At 37.5% G+C, this 20,510-nt stretch overlaps 1 protein-coding gene across 1 annotated transcript in view; it reads left to right on the top strand.

Annotated features, from left to right (window-relative positions):
• The window catches only part of tut7 (terminal uridylyl transferase 7), a 120,499-nt gene extending 102,002 nt beyond the window's left edge, over positions 1 to 18,497 (top strand). The window contains exons 27-29 of the mRNA XM_051928603.1: positions 13,682 to 13,761; positions 16,011 to 16,074; positions 17,746 to 18,497. Of these exons, the coding sequence (XP_051784563.1) occupies positions 13,682 to 13,761; positions 16,011 to 16,074; positions 17,746 to 17,810 (209 nt within the window). The 3' untranslated portion in view covers positions 17,811 to 18,497. The remainder of the gene's footprint in view (positions 1 to 13,681; positions 13,762 to 16,010; positions 16,075 to 17,745) is intronic.
• The last annotated feature ends 2,013 nt before the right edge of the window (positions 18,498 to 20,510 follow it).

Here is a 20,510-nt window from a genome sequence, read left to right on the forward strand (position 1 = left end):
TTGGAACCTGACACCAACCTGCCCATTATTCTAAACTAATCTTAACCAATCATATTAATTTCTATTAGGTTTATTAAGGCATAAACTCACAATGGTGTAGTCATTAGCAATCACTCAGACAAAATCTACACTATTGTAAAAGAAGATAACACATCTTATTTCATTATGAAACTTACTAAACTCTCCTTTTACTCCAATATAATTTTATGCACAGGTGGTTTAAGGTTTTTCACAAACAAAGCAAGTTCATGAGATAAGCAGAGGTTTCCTGGAATGTTGTTGTAGTTTTTATTCACATATGTCAAATAAACCATATGCACCAGCTATTAAGCACAAAGGGCTTCCTTTTTACACCCACATGATAGGTACCCACTGATACAGAAAGATGTGTTAAATGGGGAGTGTGTCGGAAGTTTGAGAAGAGGGCTAGAGTGGAAGAGAGTGAGTGCTTTAATGGAAAACGGGCAGTCCAAAACAAAAGGAACCTTGTAAAATAGGAAGACTGTGTTTAAATGTAGGGTACTTCATGATTTTGAGAGGAGTACTAGAAAGACAAAGAGATGGACTGAGCGAGTGCTTTAATGGTAGGGATATGAAAGATGCACCATGATTCTCCAGAAGACTGTGTTTAAATGCAGAACATATGATTAATGGGAATGGTAAAGTGATTCATAGTCAGATGAAAGCATGGTATTGCTTTAAAGTAGAGAGCAACAGTGTGTTAAAGAGGTGCAGCGGAAAAAAAAAAAACAATGTTGCCCCTCATTTAAAGCAGTATTTAAATGCAGAATGCTTTGTGATTTAGGTAGAAGCAACTAGATCCAGAGAGGCTAAGCAAATTAACGGTAGGGCTACACTTTGTAAAAATTATAATCCAAAAAACTTACTCCTCAATGCTTGAAGGCCGCATGTAAATGCAGGCATGTAACACATAACTGGTACTATTATTCCATCTGGCATGTAAGCATGCCACATGTATTAACCATCTTATACTTTAGGAAGCAAGTCAGAATTTGTGGAAAGTGTGATTTAAAGAAGGTCTTTCTTGTGCAGCAGGAAAAACTTGAGTATTGAACATATGCTTGTTTACTGTCCATTTCAGCAGCACTAGGTGGGAGGTGGTAACCATTCCTTATTATAGGGGACACACACACTCACACCCACCTTTAGTCTGTTTAGTTTGACCAGTCTATTTTTATCATTAGTTACTACATATTTGAGAATGCAGGATGTACTTATTTGAACAATACAGAATGTTGTGTGTGCTTTTAATTTTAATGGTGGCACAGTGGTAGCACTGCTGCCTTGAAACAAGGAGACCAGGGTGTATATCGTAGGTACTCCCTGTGTTGAATCTGCATGTTCTCCCTGTGTATGTGTGTGTTTTCTTTCCCGCAATCCAAAAACATGCAGGTTAGGTAAATGGCAGTGCTAAATTGGCCTTTGTGTGTATGTGTGTGCTTTCAACTCATCAACTGGTGTCCGGCCCAGGGATTTTTACTGTCTCGCTTCCAGTGCTAACTGGGATGGGCTCCACATTCCCTGTCATCTTGCTGAGGATCAGCTGCTTTGGAAGATGGATGGATTGATTGATCATATCTTTTAAATATTTTAAACACAAAACACTTGCATTACTTAAATGTGATTGATTTATAGATCGATTGATTGATAGAGCTTTATTTGTGCCCATGGGTAAATTTTGCTTTTTACAAATGCTGTCCAAATAAATAAATACATAAATAGATAAATACGTAAGTAAATAAATATACACAAAAACCTTGGTCTGAACACACACTGAAATGACTATAAAGCAACAAAATTCAAAAGAAAGAAAAGTTCTGACTTGGTTGACTCAGTGGGCCTTTCTTGAAGTGATCTTACCAGTCCAGCACACTACAGCATAGCAAATTGCACTGGCGTAGAGTTATAGAAGATGTGGAGGATGTCACTTCACATGTTAAAGGAACGCAGTCTTCTAAGGAAAAAGAGCCTGCTCTGCCCTTTCTTATATAGTTCCTCTGTGTTCTGAGACCAGTCCAACCTGTCATTAATGTGGACTCCTAAGTACCTGTAGGAGTGGGCCATCTCTACATCCACTCCTTGAATAGTGACTGGGAAAAATTGGCTCTTTAGTACAGGGATAGTCAATAACCACTTCCTTGGATTTGCTAATGTTAAGATGCAGACAACTCTCTTTGCACCAATAAACAAACTTCTCCACCTGACTCCTATACTCAGTCTAATCCCTTTTATCAATACACCCCATAAGTGTAGCATCATCTAAAAAATTTCTGCAAGTGACATGACCTGGTCTTATATTTATAGTCCAACTTGTACAGAGTAAAGAGAAAAGGAGACAAGACTGTTCCTTGTGTTGCTCACATCCGTATCAGAAACACAGTTCTTGAGTCTCACAAACGGCAGTCTACCCAACAGATAGTCCATTATCCAGGACATCATAGACTCATCCACCTGTATATCCCTGAGTTTACCCCTTAACATAGATGGCTGAATGATATTGAAGGTGCTGGAGAAATCAAAAAGCATAATCCTCACAATGCCAACTTTACCCAGGTGAGAGTAAATCTTTTGGAGCAGATAGACAATTGCGTCCACCACTCCAGTCTTTGTCCGATAAACAAACTGTTATGGGTCCAGGTGGTCTGCCGCAAGAGGACTCATATAGTCCAGAACTAGTTTCTCATGTGCCACTGGTTTATATTCATTAGGTGAAAAGATGCCTGCCGTCTTTCGAACAGGAAGAATGCAGCATGTTTTCCACACCAGTGGCACATTCTGAAGGATTAGGGACAGTCTGAACAGGTGACAGAGGACACCACAGGCCAACTCAAGGGCTGACTCCATCTGGTCCCGTAGCTTTTCTTGTGTGTAACTTCCTTGGTTGACTTCTTACTTGGTCTTCAGTTATGGACAACCCATGCTGAAGGCCAGATGTGGACTTGCCACTGGCAATTCCAGTCGACATGGTAGGAGTTGTTAATGGCGTAGAGATGGTGTAAGGGGACTGGTCATTGGAAGATGTAGTGGTAGGGAAAATCTATTAAAAATTAGTTTAGTTGTGTTAGCTTTGTCCACATCCCCTTCTAGCACCTAAGTTCTGGATTGCTTGAGTCAAGTAATTATACCCAGTCCATTCCAGACATCCTTCATGTTATTCTGAGTGAGTTTGTTTTCTATTTTAGCTTTGTAAGCCTCCTTTCCTTCACTCAGCATTTTCTTTGGCAGTGACTCGCTATATAATGGGGAAAAAAAACAATAATAAAAATATTGTTTCAAATTTGATCCAGTTTGTTTTGGAGCACCTCATAATATGAAAGCTTTTTTGCATGTTGGTTTATTTTCAGTCAAAATATAAATATATTTTTCCTTGTCCAAATTAAGCCATTTAATTTGCCTATTGTTTTGAAGAATTGGTGCATTAGGGCTGTTCTAGCCTTCTTGCACATTTACACTACTCTTTATCTTATTTGGTCACAAGTTTTTAGTATTTAAGCTGTTAACAGTCTAACATGCCTATTTAGGAAAGATAATTATAGAGTCAGTTTGGTCCAGCAGTGTTTGTAATTTGTCCAGCTTATCTCTCCCTTGCAAAAGTCAGTCTCTCATTTCAAACAATTCAAGTAGCATATCAAATTCGGTTTGCAGGAAAGGCCTAATTAGACAAAATTGCCAATATCTTTTAAACCTAAATGAAAAATATAAAAGCCAAATGAAAACTTCTAACACTAAAATATAAATAGCAGTTGACATATACAGTATATTGTCATATCAATTTTATTATTACATTTAAAATGTAAGTACCTTTGATAGAAAATAAACGTTCCATGTTTTAAAAATATTAGTACTTTGTATATACTGGAAATTAAAATACGTTTTTATTATCCTCTTATTTAACATATTCTTTTTCTAATTGGAGAGAAAGTTTTAATTACTATGAAAGGGGGGAGAAAAAACTGCCAGCTACATGAAATTCATTTTTTTTTTTTCATTCAGACTTGGAATCCTGCAAATGTTTTCAGTAAAGTAAAACTTTTTTAGGATCAAACAAGTTTATCATCAACCATAGATCCTATGACCTGTAATTTTTCTTTCCTGAAAGCAGCTATGTGAAAGTGACATCAGAATTAGAATTCAGGTTAAATGTGTTAGTGATGGCATATTGAACCACCTAAAATAGATGCATGAAGAGCCTGTGCTGAAATGTAGAAAGCAGCTCAAGTGTTTCACTACACTCTACAGTTTCCTATTCAACAGAGCAACCTTGCTTTCAAAAACCATTTTTGAATCTGAAGAAGTTCCAACATATTTTTCTGTATTTTTTATACCCTAAGTTCTTGTCTATAAGCCGGACTCATGTATTAGCCGGAGACCAAAAATCATACGAATTTTTAAAATAAAATCGTATCATAGATAAGCCGGACTCATGGATAAGCCGAACGTACTATAACCTATAACTAATAGAAGGGAGGGAGGTCAGTGGTCTCACTCGCGCCCATTTAATTTCTTTAAGGGGGGAGAGAGTGTGAGATATTGGCGTCTCTCTCACTCCCCGCATGGCGTGGTTGGAGCGGCCGGAGCGCGTTCTTTCTGCTCTGGGCGTCGCCGAGTCAACACAAGCGCATAGCGGTCATTTAAATTGTGATTTTATATGTAAGCATATTTAAATATATATCGCGGATTTCTGCGGACAATGGGTCTTTTAATTTCTGGTACATGCTTCCTCAGTTGGTTTGCCCAGTTGATTTCATACAAGGGACGCTATTGGCAGATGGCTGAGAAGCTACCCGGCTTACTTTTCTGTCTCTCTTGCGCTGACTATCTGTGATCCTGACGTATGGGGATTGAGCAGGGGGGCTGTTTGCACACCTAGATGATACGGACGCTCGTCTAAAAATGCTGAAAGATTATCTTCACGTTGCTATCTTTTGTAAAGCTGATTCCTGAAAAGACATGCTGCACAGTGCTTCGCATACTTAAAAGCTCGAAGGGCACGTATTGATTTTTGACTGAAAAACAAACTCTCCCTCTCTCTTTGTCTGCTCCTGACGGAGGGGGTGTGAGCTGCCGCCTTCAACAGCTTTGTGCCGCGGTGCTTCGCATACTTAAAAGCCAAACAGACATATTGATTTGTTTGCTTCACTCCTTTGAAGAGGAAGATATGTTTGCATTCTTTTAATTGTGAGACGGAACTGTCATCTCTGTCTTGTCATGGAGCACAGTTTAAACTTTTGAAAAAGAGACAAATGTTTGTTTGCAGTGTTTGAATAACGTTCCTGTCTCTCTACAACCTCCTGTGTTTCTGCGCAAATCTGTGACCCAAGCATGACAATATAAAAATAACCATATAAACATATGGTTTCTACTTCGCGGATATTCTTATTTCGCGGGTGGCTCTGGAACGCAACCCCCGCGATGGATGTATAAGCCGGACTTATGTATAAGCCGATATTCTATTTTTTCATTTTCACAACTTTTTTCCTTAGATAAGCCGCGGCTTATAGACAAGAACTTAGGGTAAATATTTTATTTATTAGAAAGCATCATTTCTTTATTTAATTAGCTTTCTTTGTAGGTAACATATGTGATAATAAACTATAAAACAAAACGTTATATATTTTTTTTGTTAACAGCATAGATGTCTCCCTTAAAGGTTTTCCAATGCTGTATCTGGTGTTTATATAAACACAAGGAATTCCAGTTTCTGTATTACAAGAAGGGGCCTGAGTTGCCTCAAAAGCTTACATATTGTAATCTTTTTAGTTAACCAATAAAAGGTGTCATTTTGCTTGACTTCTCACTACATCCATAATGGCTAACACAGTACAATACCCTAGTACTTAAAATAAAAACTGAAATATACAAATTATTAAGGAATATACTACCAGTCAAAAGTTTAAAACATCTGTTTTTAATGTTTTTATGGAAATGCATACAGTTTAATGCCTTGATGTTTCATGAAATCAAGGCATAGAACAAATAAACAATAGCAAATAAAAAAAGTTTTATTCAAATTTGGTTCCATCAGAGTAGCCACCTTTTTCTGATAAAACAGACAAATACTCACTTCTCATTCTTTCTGTAAGGGAAATTAAATATTGGTCAGAAAGATTTTTCCAACACTGTTGCAGAAGTTCCCATAAATGTTGTACAGTGTTGTACAGTTGCTTTCCTTTCATCCTTCTGTCCAGTTCATCCCAACTTACTCTATGGGGTTTAAGACTGTGCTGGTCAGTCTATGTTTTGAAGTGTACCTTCTGACATAGCTTGGAGTATGTTTTGGGTTGTTGTCTTGTTGTAGGGAGAACACCTGACCTACTAGACACAGATCAGAAGGTATTTTGTGGTGTTGCAAAATGCCGTGGTAACCCTTTTCATTCAGAATGTCAGTCACTCTGTGCAAGTCACCAATTCTGCCTCCAGCAAAACAACCCCGGACCATCACACTTCCTCCTCCATGTTTGACATTTGGTGTCTTACACTAATGAACCATCCTTTCACCAACTCAATGTCGTACAGACACCCAACGTGATGAACCAAAGATTTCAAGTTTTTGATTAATTGGTCCGTAAGACTTTCTTACAGTCTGCAGTAGTCCACGGCCAGTTTTTCGAGGCTCTGTTTGTTCATTATGGAATGGCTTTTGTACTGCCACTCAACTTGTCAAACTTGCAGAACAAAGTCTTCTCTTCACAGTAGAAACTGAGGCTTCCTTTTGTCAACCACTTTTAAGCTGTGCTTGAAATGCTGTGTCTCATTTAATTTGTTTATCACTGGAATACAGTCCATTTAGTACTTCAGAAGGCATCGTAACACAGTCTGTTCAAACACTGCTTTAAGACAGACAGAGGGTTTTTAAGTAATCAACAGAAGCTGGGACACCTATGCAAATTGTTTGTTTCAACTTGCAAGATTTAATTTACTTTAATTGCTGCAGAACATCTGTAGATTGTAACCTATTAGTTGTTCTCTAAAGAAGGACCCCTTGCAATATTCTGAAATGTGAGTGTTTTTAGTTATTGGTAAACTAAACTTTAAAATGAAACCTTTGGCAGTTTACTGCTTACTTTTTCACCATTTTAGGCCATTCATTACATTTCAGCTGATTAAATTTGAAGAAAAACTGAAAAAACTGAAGTGTTCTAAAACATTTAACTGGAAGTATATACAATGTTTTTTTTTAATGAAAACACTCTGTTGCATATCACTAATTTGTTGTGTTATTTTAGTAATTATATACAAATGATTGCATTAGAACGGAAACATCAGTGTTGTACTGTTTTGTTTTTTTCTGAAATCATCAAGTAGATCCTCACAGGTGGCGCAGTGGTAGTGCTACTGCTTTGCAGTAAGGAGACTGTGGAAGATTGTGGGTTCGCTTCCCGGTTCCTCCCTGTGTGGATAGCGCTTTGAGTACTGAGAAAAGCGCTATATAAATGTAATGAATTATTATTATTATTATTATTTTATGTACAATAGATTTTCTTTCCTAAGCATTCTCATACTTGAGTTTTGCTTGTCACAGTTTGTCCCTGCTTTTTATAAAAGATTTTGAGTACAGTAAATAGCAGTTGTAGCAGTTCTTACCTGCTTTTATTATTCTGAAGAGAAAATGCTCAGTGTTAGGAAAGCTATATGGAAGCACAGTACTGAGCAAGTGGGTTACACTGACTAGTTGTCTTATATTCTTTTCTGTCCTTTCGTTGCCTATCTCTAGCATTTATACCGTGTAGGGGTTCTCTGATACTTTGAGCACAGCTTACTTGGTTTGATTCAACAGTAAGAAGCGAGGGCTGCTTTTTAAACTTAGGGAAATCTTCATTGTAACAATGCATGATTAGCTTCCATCATAATTTCAGCTTCTAGTTATGATGTATTTTGTACAGAATTGCTGCAGTATTCAAACAACTCTGTAAATGCCAAAAAAGTATTTAACTTGTATTGAACTTTAAAACATTACCTAAAGTAGCTTTTAGTGAAAAGAAAAAAAAAAACTAAAACCAAAATAAATCTATACAGTATTCATTACAATTAGTTAATGAGGTCAAGTTAATAAAACAATCAGAGCTGGACAAATGTTAACACCTAGCAGTATATTATTTCAGGGAACTAACAAGGGGTATTGCTGCCCTTTGCCATATTAGAATGCTTTATACATATGCTGGTCTACACAAAGTTGAATGTTGTACCATTCATCAAGAAGAAAAACCTCCAGTCCTTTAATGGGTGATATAGGTGGAAATCAACTTCAGACTTTGCCCTACATTTATTAAAAATGTAGATTAAGGATTAATGCGCTTTATTAGTTTTAGTGTTATTAGCTATTAAAAGCTTATTCCTTGAAGCAGCTTAAAAGGTCGTCATTTATTTTAGCATAAGGGCTGCTGTTTTCTGCGGCCTGCTTGTCTTTTCACTTGCTTTGTTTTGAACTTATTGTGAGTCAAAGATGTTGTGTTCTCTGAGGGAACTGAGCAAGTAGACTTTTGTTTTAGGAACACAGCTGTATAGGCTTCCAGCTGACAGAAGACTAAACAAGCTTCTACAGGCATTCACAGCCCTTTAATTTTAAGAAAACTAAGTAAGCTCTCACTTTTGCGTGTATACATATAAGCATTTTAGATGGCATTTAAATTTATACATTAAGGCTTATCAATACCTTAAGAAATCAAGTTAAAGCAAAATGCACTGTGATTAGCTAGCTCAAGCTACTTTTATATAAGAGTTTAAGAGTTGTTTATTAAAGGCTAGGTTTTTTTCTCACTTATAAGGGGATGCTTGTGAGCTTAAGGCCCCCTGCTTCCATTCCCAGCTGCTCAGCCCCTGGCAAGTCAGAGACAGTGTGTGGTTGCAGCTGCCTGTGTTTGCAGGTTTTCAGATTAGCACACACATATGTTTTAGACAGTGTGAGAGCTGAAGTCGGAAAATGACGAGATAAACACCAATTTAAAATTAAAAGCAATTTCTTTATTCTTGGTGAGTTAGAGAGATTGTGAGACTGTACCGTCCCCCCCAAGTCCTGCTTAAAAGAATAAATTCGTCTTTATATTACCTAGCTTATTCATTAGCCAAAGAGAGAACAGAAAAAAACATAACAGTTCATTTTGAGGTCATACATAAATTAGGGTTACATCTTTAATTTATGACATACAGGAGTACAGAAAAACAAAGCAGTACCAGGCGCCTACATTATCTAAAGACTGTGATAATTAGTACACACACACACAAACACATTTTAAGCAGTTTTCTTAAAGTTCATTGCATCCTCTTTAATAAAACCCCTGTGTGCGTCCAGTGTCCGTGTGTGTGTGTCTTCTGGTGAAGTGCGCATGCACAGGGCACGGTGCACTGCTTCAAAGGCCGCCTGACGTGTCACACAAGACAGAGAGGGCGGCACCTATAAAATATCGCGCGGCAGATCCAATCTGATTTCGGTAAATGAGGTAAGACCTAAAACAGAAAACACGAAAAATCCAATCGGGTACTGAGATGCGGAGACCAGCTTCCCCATTGTTGTGCAAGTGTTCACTCTGAGGATGTCAGATTTGCGATTAAGAAAGCTTGCCCCGATAAAGTAAAAGTAGATTTATTTTTGCGCACATTACATCAGTTGCTGGGGAGAATCTGCTGATTGCCCACTGTTGTGACAGAAAATTAAATGCATATTACGGACAGCAAAGCCAGTATTACTGTCAGAGAAAATTACAGGCATTTTACGAAAAAAATTTAATGAGGTAAACGGTCCCTTGCCATTTAATATAGACTGTTCCTACTAATGTTTATGGACTACTGTTCTAGCGCCCGTTATTGTAACAGGCTTAATGTCTAGTTAGTTATAAAGAGGTTACATTCTTATAACTTTAATATCTTCACTAGATTATATTTGTTTGATTAGATTAATAATCCTTTTTTATTAATTCATAAATTGCAATTTTGTCTTATATTTTTAAGCAAGAGAGAAGAAAACAATCACATTTATTTGTAATATCAAGAGGTTAGCACTTTCACATAGAAGAAATAAATCAGTCTCATATTCTGTGCATAAACATAATTCCTTTCCTACCTAAATGCAGATCAAATTATATAGAAGTATAAAATCATATAGTTCTCTGCAGCATGATTAATACAAAATACAGTCATTGGTATTTTGTGAGTTAAATACAGTGGAACCTCGGTTCACGACCATAATTCGTTCCAAAACTCTGGTCGTAAACCGATTTGGTCGTGAACCGAAGCAATTTCCCCCATAGGACTGTATGTAAATACAATTAATCCATTCCAGACCGTACGAGCTGTATGTAAATATATTTTTTTAAAGATGTCTGCGCACAAATTATAGTTAATTACACCATAGAATGCACAGTGTAATAGTAAACTAATGTGAAAACATTGAATAACACTGACACAAACACCCAGGCTCCCTGCACATGCAGGCTCTCTCTCTCAGCAACAGGCGAGCACAAACCCCCCCCTCTTCTCTCTCTCTCTCTCTCTCTCTCTCTCTCTCTCTCTCAGCTGCACACGCAGGCTCTCTCTCTCGGCAGCACCCCTGTCTCTCACATTGCATCAGTTCGTGCTATAGCCTTACAATCCGATTCGCTGTATAAACACTTTTTTTTTTAAATGAGTTTTAAGCGCAGGGGGAAAAAAAGGAACATTTGAACAAATCCGAACTTTATTTAAAAGCCAACCAACACAGGAACATTGCAGGATTTCATGCTAATAGCATTACAACCCGATCGATCGCTGTAAACACTCTTTTTAAATGAGTTTTAAGCACGGGGGGGAAAAAAGGAACATTTGAACAAATCCAAACTTTATTTAAAAGCCAACCAACACAGTAACATTGCAGGATTTCATGCTAATAGCATTACAACCCGATCGATCGCTGTAAACACTCTTTTTAAATGAGTTTTAAGCACGGGGGGGAAAAAAGGAACATTTGAACAAATCCGAACTTTATTTAAAAGCCAACCAACACAGTAACATTGCAGGATTTCATGCTAATAGCATTACAACCCGATTTTTAAATGAGTTTTAAGCACATGGAAAAAAATAAACATTTGAAAAAAAGAGAAAAGTAACATTGCAACACTTTCTTCTCACCACTCTTCACTTGCTTAGAAGCCATGGTTAACTGCAAAAGCACACGAAATACTGTAGAGCACAAAGAATTCACAGGTAAAGCACGCACGTCTGACTGAGAACAATGAACAGGGAGAGGCTGAACACGTGCTTAAATACAGTAATCGGCGCGTATGACCTGGAAGGGAAATAAAATAGAGCACAAAGAGTTTACAGCGACAGCACGCACGCACGTCTGACCGAGAACAATGCAACACGTGCGGAAATCATCGGCACGCACAAACCGAAAGGGAAACTGGCTTGTTCATATACCGAGTGTGTGGTCGTGAACCGAGGCAAAAGTTTGGCGAACGTTTTGGTCGTAAATCGAGTTGTACGTGTACCGAGACGTTCATGAACCGGGGTTCCACTGTACTTATAATCATCTGCGGTGGGCTGGCTCCCTGCCCGGGGTCTGCTTCCTGCCTTGCACCCTGTGTTGGCTGGGATTGGCTCCAGCAGACCCTCGCAACCCAGCAGTTAGAATATAGCAGGTTAGATAATGGATGGATAGATGGATACTTATAATCATTACAGTTAATAATGTTTTTTCTGCTTTCTCAACAGCATTTAAGGTTATATGTCAATGTTTCTTAATAAATCATTATAATCGTAAATCAAGTTACAGCAAAATGTATTAACCTAGCTAGCTTTATGCTTTGTAAGAATAATTGTTAAAGGCTTGTTTTTTCTTTCTTCCAAGCAATCAGGAAGTACTATGTTTGTCTGCTCAAGGCCATCAGTAGCTTGGCCCTTATCAGTGAAGCTGTGTGCTGTCGCTTACCGACACAACTACCTATGATTTTAGCCTTAAGGAATGTTGGTGAAACAAGTAATTATTAAATGAGCAGTCCAGTTTTCATATATGGGTTCCCCTGATTCCAACTTAATGATGGGAGTTGATTAACCAAAAGGCCATCAATCCTTAACAGCACAGAATTAGGAACGTGAGAATTGAAGGGCAATTGGGTGATGCTCATCTCTAGGTGGCAAATACTGTACATCCTTCGAGCCAAAGCGGCTGTTTTGGGAGTGTAGATTGAAAATTAGCTGGGCAGCGTAGGTGACAAATGAAGTGATGAAGAGGATGGTTAATAAAAAGAGTATGATGGAGGAGATGATGAGAAGAAAGATGAGATTTACTGGGCATACTCCAGTAGACCCCCGTGACCCTGTAGTTAGGATACAGTATAGCGGGTTGGATAATGGATGGATGGATGTTGAGGGAATCGAGTTGTAACATGATCCAATTAGTGATAGAAGGAAGAATGTAGAATGATAATATAAAATAAGGGTCAGCACTGAAACAAGTGAGAGAAGCAAAGGTAGAAGACAAGGGGAAGTGGAAAGCCATGGTTGCCAGCCTTCAGATTGAAAAAGGCACATAAGATCAATATGGGAGTTCTTGTAAGATATTTGAGTTCACCCTGATTATCATGAATTCCTGAGTTAGTTTACCAGTATGCCTTTGGACATTATCATCCTGGAATATTGGAACATCATGTGGGAACAATGTTTGCATCATGGGATTTACTTGCTACTGCAAACTGCCCTCACATCACTTAGCTTTTACACATCTATATAAATCAATCATTGGACCTAATGATTACAACAAGATGGCTGCATATATCATTCCGGATCTCCCACCACATTTAATAGACATTGTGAGCAGTAGACATCGTTTGGCTTTCCCCCAACATAATCCCCTTTGGATGTATAGTAGGAAATAAGACATTGCTTTTTTCCATTGGCCAGGGGTCAAGATTTTCTACTTCTTACTCCATGTTGCACGTCTTTGAGCATTGACCTTAGATATAAATGCTTTCGAAATGGCATCTCTGTTATAAATTACAGGTTTGTGAAGTTAATGATGTACAATTTTTGTGGAGACTGGTAACTGAGGTGTTGATTTTATTCAGTGCTTTTGTGGCTGTACTTTTGTGGTATGCAGTAACTATCTTATGAAATATCTGCTTGTTGCTGTTGTTGACTTTCAACATGTGACAACTGCTTCTCCTTGCTAAAGTAATTTTTTTATGTTAGGCATATGTTATCCTTTTTTGTAACGGATGGATCTGTATTTTGGGGACCGGTTATTTGGCTACTTTGATCTCTGCTAGTTACCTAATGTTGTTTTGAAAATTGATACATGAAAATGCTAATAATAATATTGACTCAGGTGCTGCCGAGAGTGGCAGCCTTTTCAGCAGCTCCATGTACGACTTTATTTTTCTACCTTTTTTTTTTCTTGATCACTCCTATCACTTTCTTTTTTATGTGGATTCGTTCCCTGGACACTTTTACTACGTGGACATGTTGTGAATTTCCCCTTGGGGATTTATAAAGTATCTGTCTATCTAATTGTCAGAACTCTTTTATGGCTGACACATGCTGTTAATTGGTAATCAACAAAAAGTTATTCAGCTGGATTTGTAATTGAGCTTTGGTTCCTTCGATGTTAGTCTTTTATCATGTGGTGTGTCTGCCCTCTATATCTTGCAAGTGAATTCAGCTTTGTACCACTATTTTTTGTTTCCTTCAGGTAGTTCTAAGGTTGATGATGCACCGTATTCCACTTCTCCATCCACTTCGAAAAACTTCAAGAACTTCAAGACACTTGAGGTAATTTTTGAAGACCATCCTCACAGATAAGCCAGTCTCCAGACCTCTCACTCTGTTTGCACCTCTCTCCAGATTGTTTGTTCTCTTGTTATGGAATGGTCTTCAGAAACTTTCTACCATTGGTTGTCATTTTGCAGGGTGTATTTATTTGTTATAGCCTTGAAACCTGTTTATGTTCATTTTCATCTGTGTTCTCAGTTCAAACAACTCTAGCCTTCCTTTTCTCCATTAGTCTATGTGAAGGTTTTTAAACAATATCTAAACTCTACTCATTCTCTTAGTTATCATTCTTCTTTATTTCTTTGTTCTATGTTCGTACTTCTAGGTATTAACTTTCTTCTCTTCCATTGATTGAAATTAGCAAAATTAAGTAGCAAAAAACAGCCTTTCTGTGCTTGACCTTCTTCTCATCTTTTTTTTTTTTTTTACGTTATCTTGTGTTTGTTACCTTTTTTACAACTCCTGAATAGTTGTGTTCACACTAAACCTCACTGCATAACTCTTGTCTATATTACTATTCTTAAACCTGCTTAATTTAGGGTCATTGTGATGATGTGTATATGAGTATGTGGCATGGTACGTTTTTAAAATCAAAATCAGTGCGTTCAGGCTCAGGGGGTGTGGGTGCACACAGTAGCGTAGCTGTACGTCCCCAGGGTGTGTAATAGGGAAATTTGTTAATTCACATTCTTGTGCAGACATGACTGGTACAGCCAGTTTCTCGTTGACATACCTTGGGGCATAATCAAAGTACCAGCACCTACCTACAATAGGATAAAATGAGCCCAAGGATAGATTGAAAAAACAGATTGGTGAAAAGTTCAGAGTACAAGCTAACACAGTGGAAGGAAGGCGGAGTGGTTAGTGGCCCCATGGTGGAGCAAGAGGCACTGTGCACCAGGAGTATGTCGCTCGCACTGAGCATTCCAGAGGGGTGGGAGCTATTGAGTGATCCAGGAGTCCTGCTAGACCAACATAAGGTGGTCCTAACTCGTAACGCCCCACCGGGTACAGCCAAGGTGGCCGAGATGAAACCCAGGGAAATGGACCGGAGCTGTCAGCTTCTCACTCTGCCTAGATCCAAGAAGGGTGAGCTGGGGAAACAAGGTAGAAAGACACACTGGGCTGTCCCTGAAAGAAAGGATAGAGGTAAAACTTGGAGAAAAATCGTGATTGTAGCAGACTGCAGGATGACTGGTGTGGCTGGTTGTAACGAAAAGGGTGAGCAGTGCACATATAAACTTTGAAAGATTCACAGTGTCTTGTGGTTTTAATAAAGGACTATGTTTTTACCTTTGATTTTAAACTATTTATTGGAATATTTATTGTCGGTAACCTTCACCAAGAACACTGTAATTATTTTGATAATTCTTCTATTTATTTATAATGGAATAAGTACCTGCACTATTTGCACCTTATGCAAACAAGAGCACTTTGTACTTATCCGTTTCTGTGTTGCCCTGGCTCATCTTGGTACAGGACTGTAAGTGGTCCCAGGTTCAAGAGGGTGAAGGCAGCCGCAGTCACAAAGACAGGGTCAAGAACTGTCTGAGGTGCCAGTCCATGATAGAGGCCAGTTTAGACTCACTAATTAACCTACTTGAATAGCGGTGAAACAACCTACAAATAGAGCCTGGTGCAGGACTTGGTCAAGGAGGCTGAATCTGTCAGGCTGACACAAGAAAAGCAGAATGAATCCCAGTCTCAATTCCTGACATTGGTTTTATCCACTAAGAAATCTTCATATAATCTCGGGTTGTTACCAATCAAGTGTCTAGTGCAGCCAACATAGATTCTAGCCCTGCACATAACTTTTTAAAGGTTAAACCAATTGCAGAAAATTGGCTAAAAATTCTGATGCAGTGGAAGCTCAAAGCTTTCAGAGTGTTTTTTTTTTCTTTCAAATTTCCACTTAGATGCTGCTTGAGTTAATGGTTACTTGTTCTCATCTTGTTCATATGGATGGGTTTTTCTCTGAGTGGTCTTCCCATACTCCAAAGATTTGCATATTGCATGAATTGTTACTCCATGTTGCTCCATTGTGCTTCAGTATGGAGGTTTTAGTGAGTTGCCTGGCCCCAGTACTCTGACCTACTACAGCCATCCAGCTGTGTTGAAATAAGTGGATTTTAAACGATGAATGTTTATCACGCAAAAACATATAATTAAGTTGAATTGTTACAAGTGAACTGAAGCAGCGGTTATGAACCAGTCTGCAAATATGCATGTACCCATTTATTTGTTTACAGAGTTCTCCAGTGCTGGAAGAAAAAAAAAAACAGAGGCAAAATATATTCCTGAGTCCTCAGAAAGGTTTGTAATTTTATAAACATTTGTTCTTGTATCTTATCAATTGGCTATTACTTCACTGATTGATTGTAAATAGTGTACTGTATTTTGATATTTAAGTAGGTGCTGCTAGATAATCCACATCTGAAGATAGCTGCAAAAATAGACAGTACATCACCAGTAGCTAAAAATTTGGTGAAATATTAAACATTCAAAAATAATATTATTTGGAGTAATAGTACTGCATATGAATAGTTCTGTGGACTCTTAAATAAAGGTCTCTATCTGCACCTCATCACGTTCTGTGAAACAATTCGGAGCCCACAGTTTAAAAAAAAAAAAATATATACAGTGTTCACAGCCCACCATGCTGGTGTAAAATATGGGTCTTATTGATAAATTTACTTAGGTTTTAATTACCTAGTGTAGTGTTTCCCAACATTTCTTCTGGGGTGGCACACATTTTGTAACCAAAAAATCCCAAGGCACACCACTGTTCTACAAACCCCTATATATCATATTCGTGCTCAACTGTCCAAAGCAGCAGGACTACTGGAGAAGATGGTCAAAAAGCATCTCCGAGATCAGAGTTCACAGACACAGCACTTAGTGAGCACTTTGGTGGCATTTCCCAGCTGCTTTGTCCCTTTACAACAACAACAACATTTATTTATATAGCACATTTTCATACAAAAAAGTAGCTCAAAGTGCTACAAAAAAGTACCTGCCCTTCCCTGCCTTTGAGGCAACTTGTATGCCCAGTATCCACCAGCTCTATGAGACTCGCTGGCAACCACACACCCAGGTAGATAGACTCCAGGAGCCTGGAGATGCTCTAGGTACTATGTGTACAACATAGCAATTGTGGAACTGTTTTTATGCCAGCTTCTCCAGGTAGTCGTGTCCCCCTCGACAGGTCTCAACTACATGAGGAGCTTGGCCCTCTCAGGTTCAGACCCAGGTGTTACACTATTACTTCCACAACTCACAACTCTGCCGCAGCACACTTTTTGAAAAACACTGACCTAGTGTGATGCACACAACATATGCCACTTTTTTTCAAGAATCAATGGATGGGAATGAAATTATTTGTAAAAAATGATCCGTTCCTTGAAATGGGATCTTAGTAAAGTTATATTCTCCTGATTTCAACACACAAATACTTTGTGAGAATGCACCTAATAGAACTTTACTGCTGCCCTCTATGCTATTTCTCAAGTTGTGCAATAAAAAAATCACAGATCACACAAACCAAGTTATGGTTTAGTCATTTCTGATCCCATTAGTCCTGATACTTAGCATCAACATTTTGATGACAGTAAGGAATTAATTTCCTTAACATTTTAACAATACATTTAGGGTTGCTATATTTAAATTCTACTGTCCTGAGGCGATTTAGGCCTAGTACTGCGTACTATTGAATTTGACTTTTGATTCCCTGCCACAATGACCAGGAAACTTGGTTTTGCATATAAACAAATAGATTGATAAACAGCCTAAATGGATTTGTTGGGGAAAGTTTGGGTCATCACACATACACACGAAATCTCTAAATATGTATACTTTTATCTTAGAGTATTAATAGATTGGTCTTAAATCAGTAAAAAAAAAAAAAAAATCAATGTTTAGGAATGATTTGTTAAAGAATGAGATATTTTTTAAAAATGTTGGCATCTTTTTATTTTCTTCCTTTAGGCAGCCCTGCAGGCAAACACATGACTCAAGGGCGATCATCCCATGGGTGGAATCAACAAGACTGAGGAAGCAATGAAAAATGAGATGCTGTTTTAATCCCACATGGTTTCTCTTAAGAGATATACCAAAACTTGCATTTGTTTTATTTTTATGCTTGTTAGCGGGCCAACATTACAGTAAAACTCTTTATGATATTTTTAAAATCTGAGCCAAAGGAAGGTGTTTTTATTTTGAAATGTTTTTATGTAACCTGGTCCTAATGGGATTTTGTTCTTACTTGTAATTCTTTTAAAAATGATAAAGCCATGATGCTTGTTATTTGTGTATTAGCTCTAATGTCCTGTGTACTAGTTTTTATTTATTTTTTAAGCCTTTTTTCAGTGTGCACTGTTGAAAACAGGGAAACCTGTTTAAGAAACTGAAGAATCATTCTTCATCCTATCCAATGTAATTAAGTATTAGTAACAAGAGTGCGTTTGTGTTTTAATAGTGTAAAATGAGAGACCTCTCATGAAAATGATTAAAATATGGATATAAATTTTTTGACAAAGTTTCATTTTGGAGTTTTGGTATATAAACGAACGAATCATGATTTTTTTTTTTCGTTAGTTAATTCATTTGCCGCAGTTCTCTTGTTAGGGAAGAGAAGACCAAGAATGTGGGGCTTGTCTCCAACTTGATATTGCTGCTATGGTTATATTTGCTACTGCCTGAAAACCTGTGACTAAAATAAAAGTTTCTTAAGAAAATTCTACAGTTGTTACTATGTGTTTAAAATGACAATCATTTTAAATTGACTGGCATATCTAATTCTTTTTCTGATATCTATCATGCTACTTTTTGAAAATGATACTAAATCTAGAAACATGACTAACATAATGTAATATTCTCAAACCCACTTAATGCAATTCAGGGTCTTTGGAGGCAGCACTGCGAACAAAGCGAGAACTCAAGAGGGCACCATTCTACGAAACATAACCTACACTCATTCTCACAAGTGGCCTGTTTAGAGTCCCCTGTTAATGTAACCAGAATGTGTTTGACCAGGCAGACACAAGGAGAACATGCAAACTCCACATGGAAAATGATCAGATGCAGGATTCAGACTTAAGATGTGATATTTGAGAAGCAGCCTTGTTAACCACTGTGCTGCAAGAACTACAATCTATCAAATACTAGGAGACAGATTATTGTGCTTCTGTTTAGCTAAAGATACATTGTAAATCAATTAAAATGTAATACCACAAAATGTTTCTCATAAATGCTGAAATTTAGAAAAATGCATATTAATCAATGCAAACAAAAAAATCTCGCTCCGACTTAATTTTTTTATATTTTAAATTAAATAAATTGAAGGTAAATGTCATATTCATTTTAATTCTATTCATTATCATTATAGTTTACAGTATACTAAAAATTGGGGTTTCTTACTCCAGTAGTTCAGAGACATGGATTGCAAAGCACTACGGCAAAATGCAGACACTAATTAAACAGTAATGGCGCTAAATATCAATAAATATGTAACAGTACCTAATCAAAACATGAGTATCAGATGAAAACATTTAACATGTCCCAGACAGAACACCTAAAATCCAGGTATTTCAAGAAAACGAGTTGCAGAATGATCAGCAACAGCAGTTCTCTCCTCAGAGTTGCTGACTGCTGTATCCGGTTAACCCAGAAATGATAAAATAGTTTAAAAGGAGGTGATTATGGAATTCATCATACTTGGAGAGGGTCCTACTGCTTTTGGCATTGGTGTGGCTGTTATGGAAAGAATGAGAAGCTTTACGTTTTTGTTTTCTACATTATTGAAGATCTCTCTTAGTCCCTCAACACCATCTAACTTCTTAATGCAAGATTTCACAGGATGAATATTTTGCAGAGGTCTGATCTTTATCTTTTTGTATTGTTTGTGATTTTGCATTGATCTAGGATTCCAAGTATTATGATCTCCTAATAGAACTTTTAGTTAATGATGCATGTAATATATACATATATTATTATTTTTTTTGATACATGGATAACCTGGATTTAAAATATGTTTTGTTATATTTTACTTTTTTAATAACTTGTTTACATTTTATTGTGAAGAATGCCACCTTTTTAGCCAGTTGTTATGACCATCTCCACGGAAATCTTCAGAATTCCCCCAGTGTGCACTCATATTAGATGTCATCCAGTCGATGGGTAAAGGTTATTTTCAGCAGTTCCAGGATATCCAAGCTTGATGAATTTCTGTGAGTTCGTGCACTTTCTGGCTAACAAATATTCTGCCCTTTTTTGACCCCAAGTTGTTGATTATGTTCTTGGCTTTGATAGACTCCGTGTTTTGACTTTGGCTCATTCCTTGACAACGCATCTCCCAGTTTTTTCTTATTTTGTCTGTTAGTGACTCTAGTGAGTCAGTATACCAAACTGGCTGGTACACAATAACACCACAGGAGCATGGTCATGTGATGATTGTGTGCTGTCACTTGGGCTTGGTTGACATTTTGAACCAGTGTAGGATTAGCAGTTTTGCACAGTGTTATGGCTGACATCTTTGCTAATTAATTAATTAATTCCAGTTAGTTTTGGATGTGGAATGTTGTTTTGACATAGTTTTTCTTAGTAGCTTTTGCTATTTGATCTTTTTTTTCTTGTTAATTTCTTTGTTTTGTAAATCCATTTTGTTTTGTGTGCATTGTTTTTAGTTTATTTGTGTGTCCATGTTTTGTTGTCAGCACCATGGTGTTTTTACACATTAGAGGCTAGTTAAAATA

The sequence above is a fragment of the Erpetoichthys calabaricus genome, chromosome 5 (assembly GCF_900747795.2).
Source record: "Erpetoichthys calabaricus chromosome 5, fErpCal1.3, whole genome shotgun sequence".
NCBI classification, from domain to species: Eukaryota; Metazoa; Chordata; class Cladistia; order Polypteriformes; family Polypteridae; genus Erpetoichthys; species Erpetoichthys calabaricus.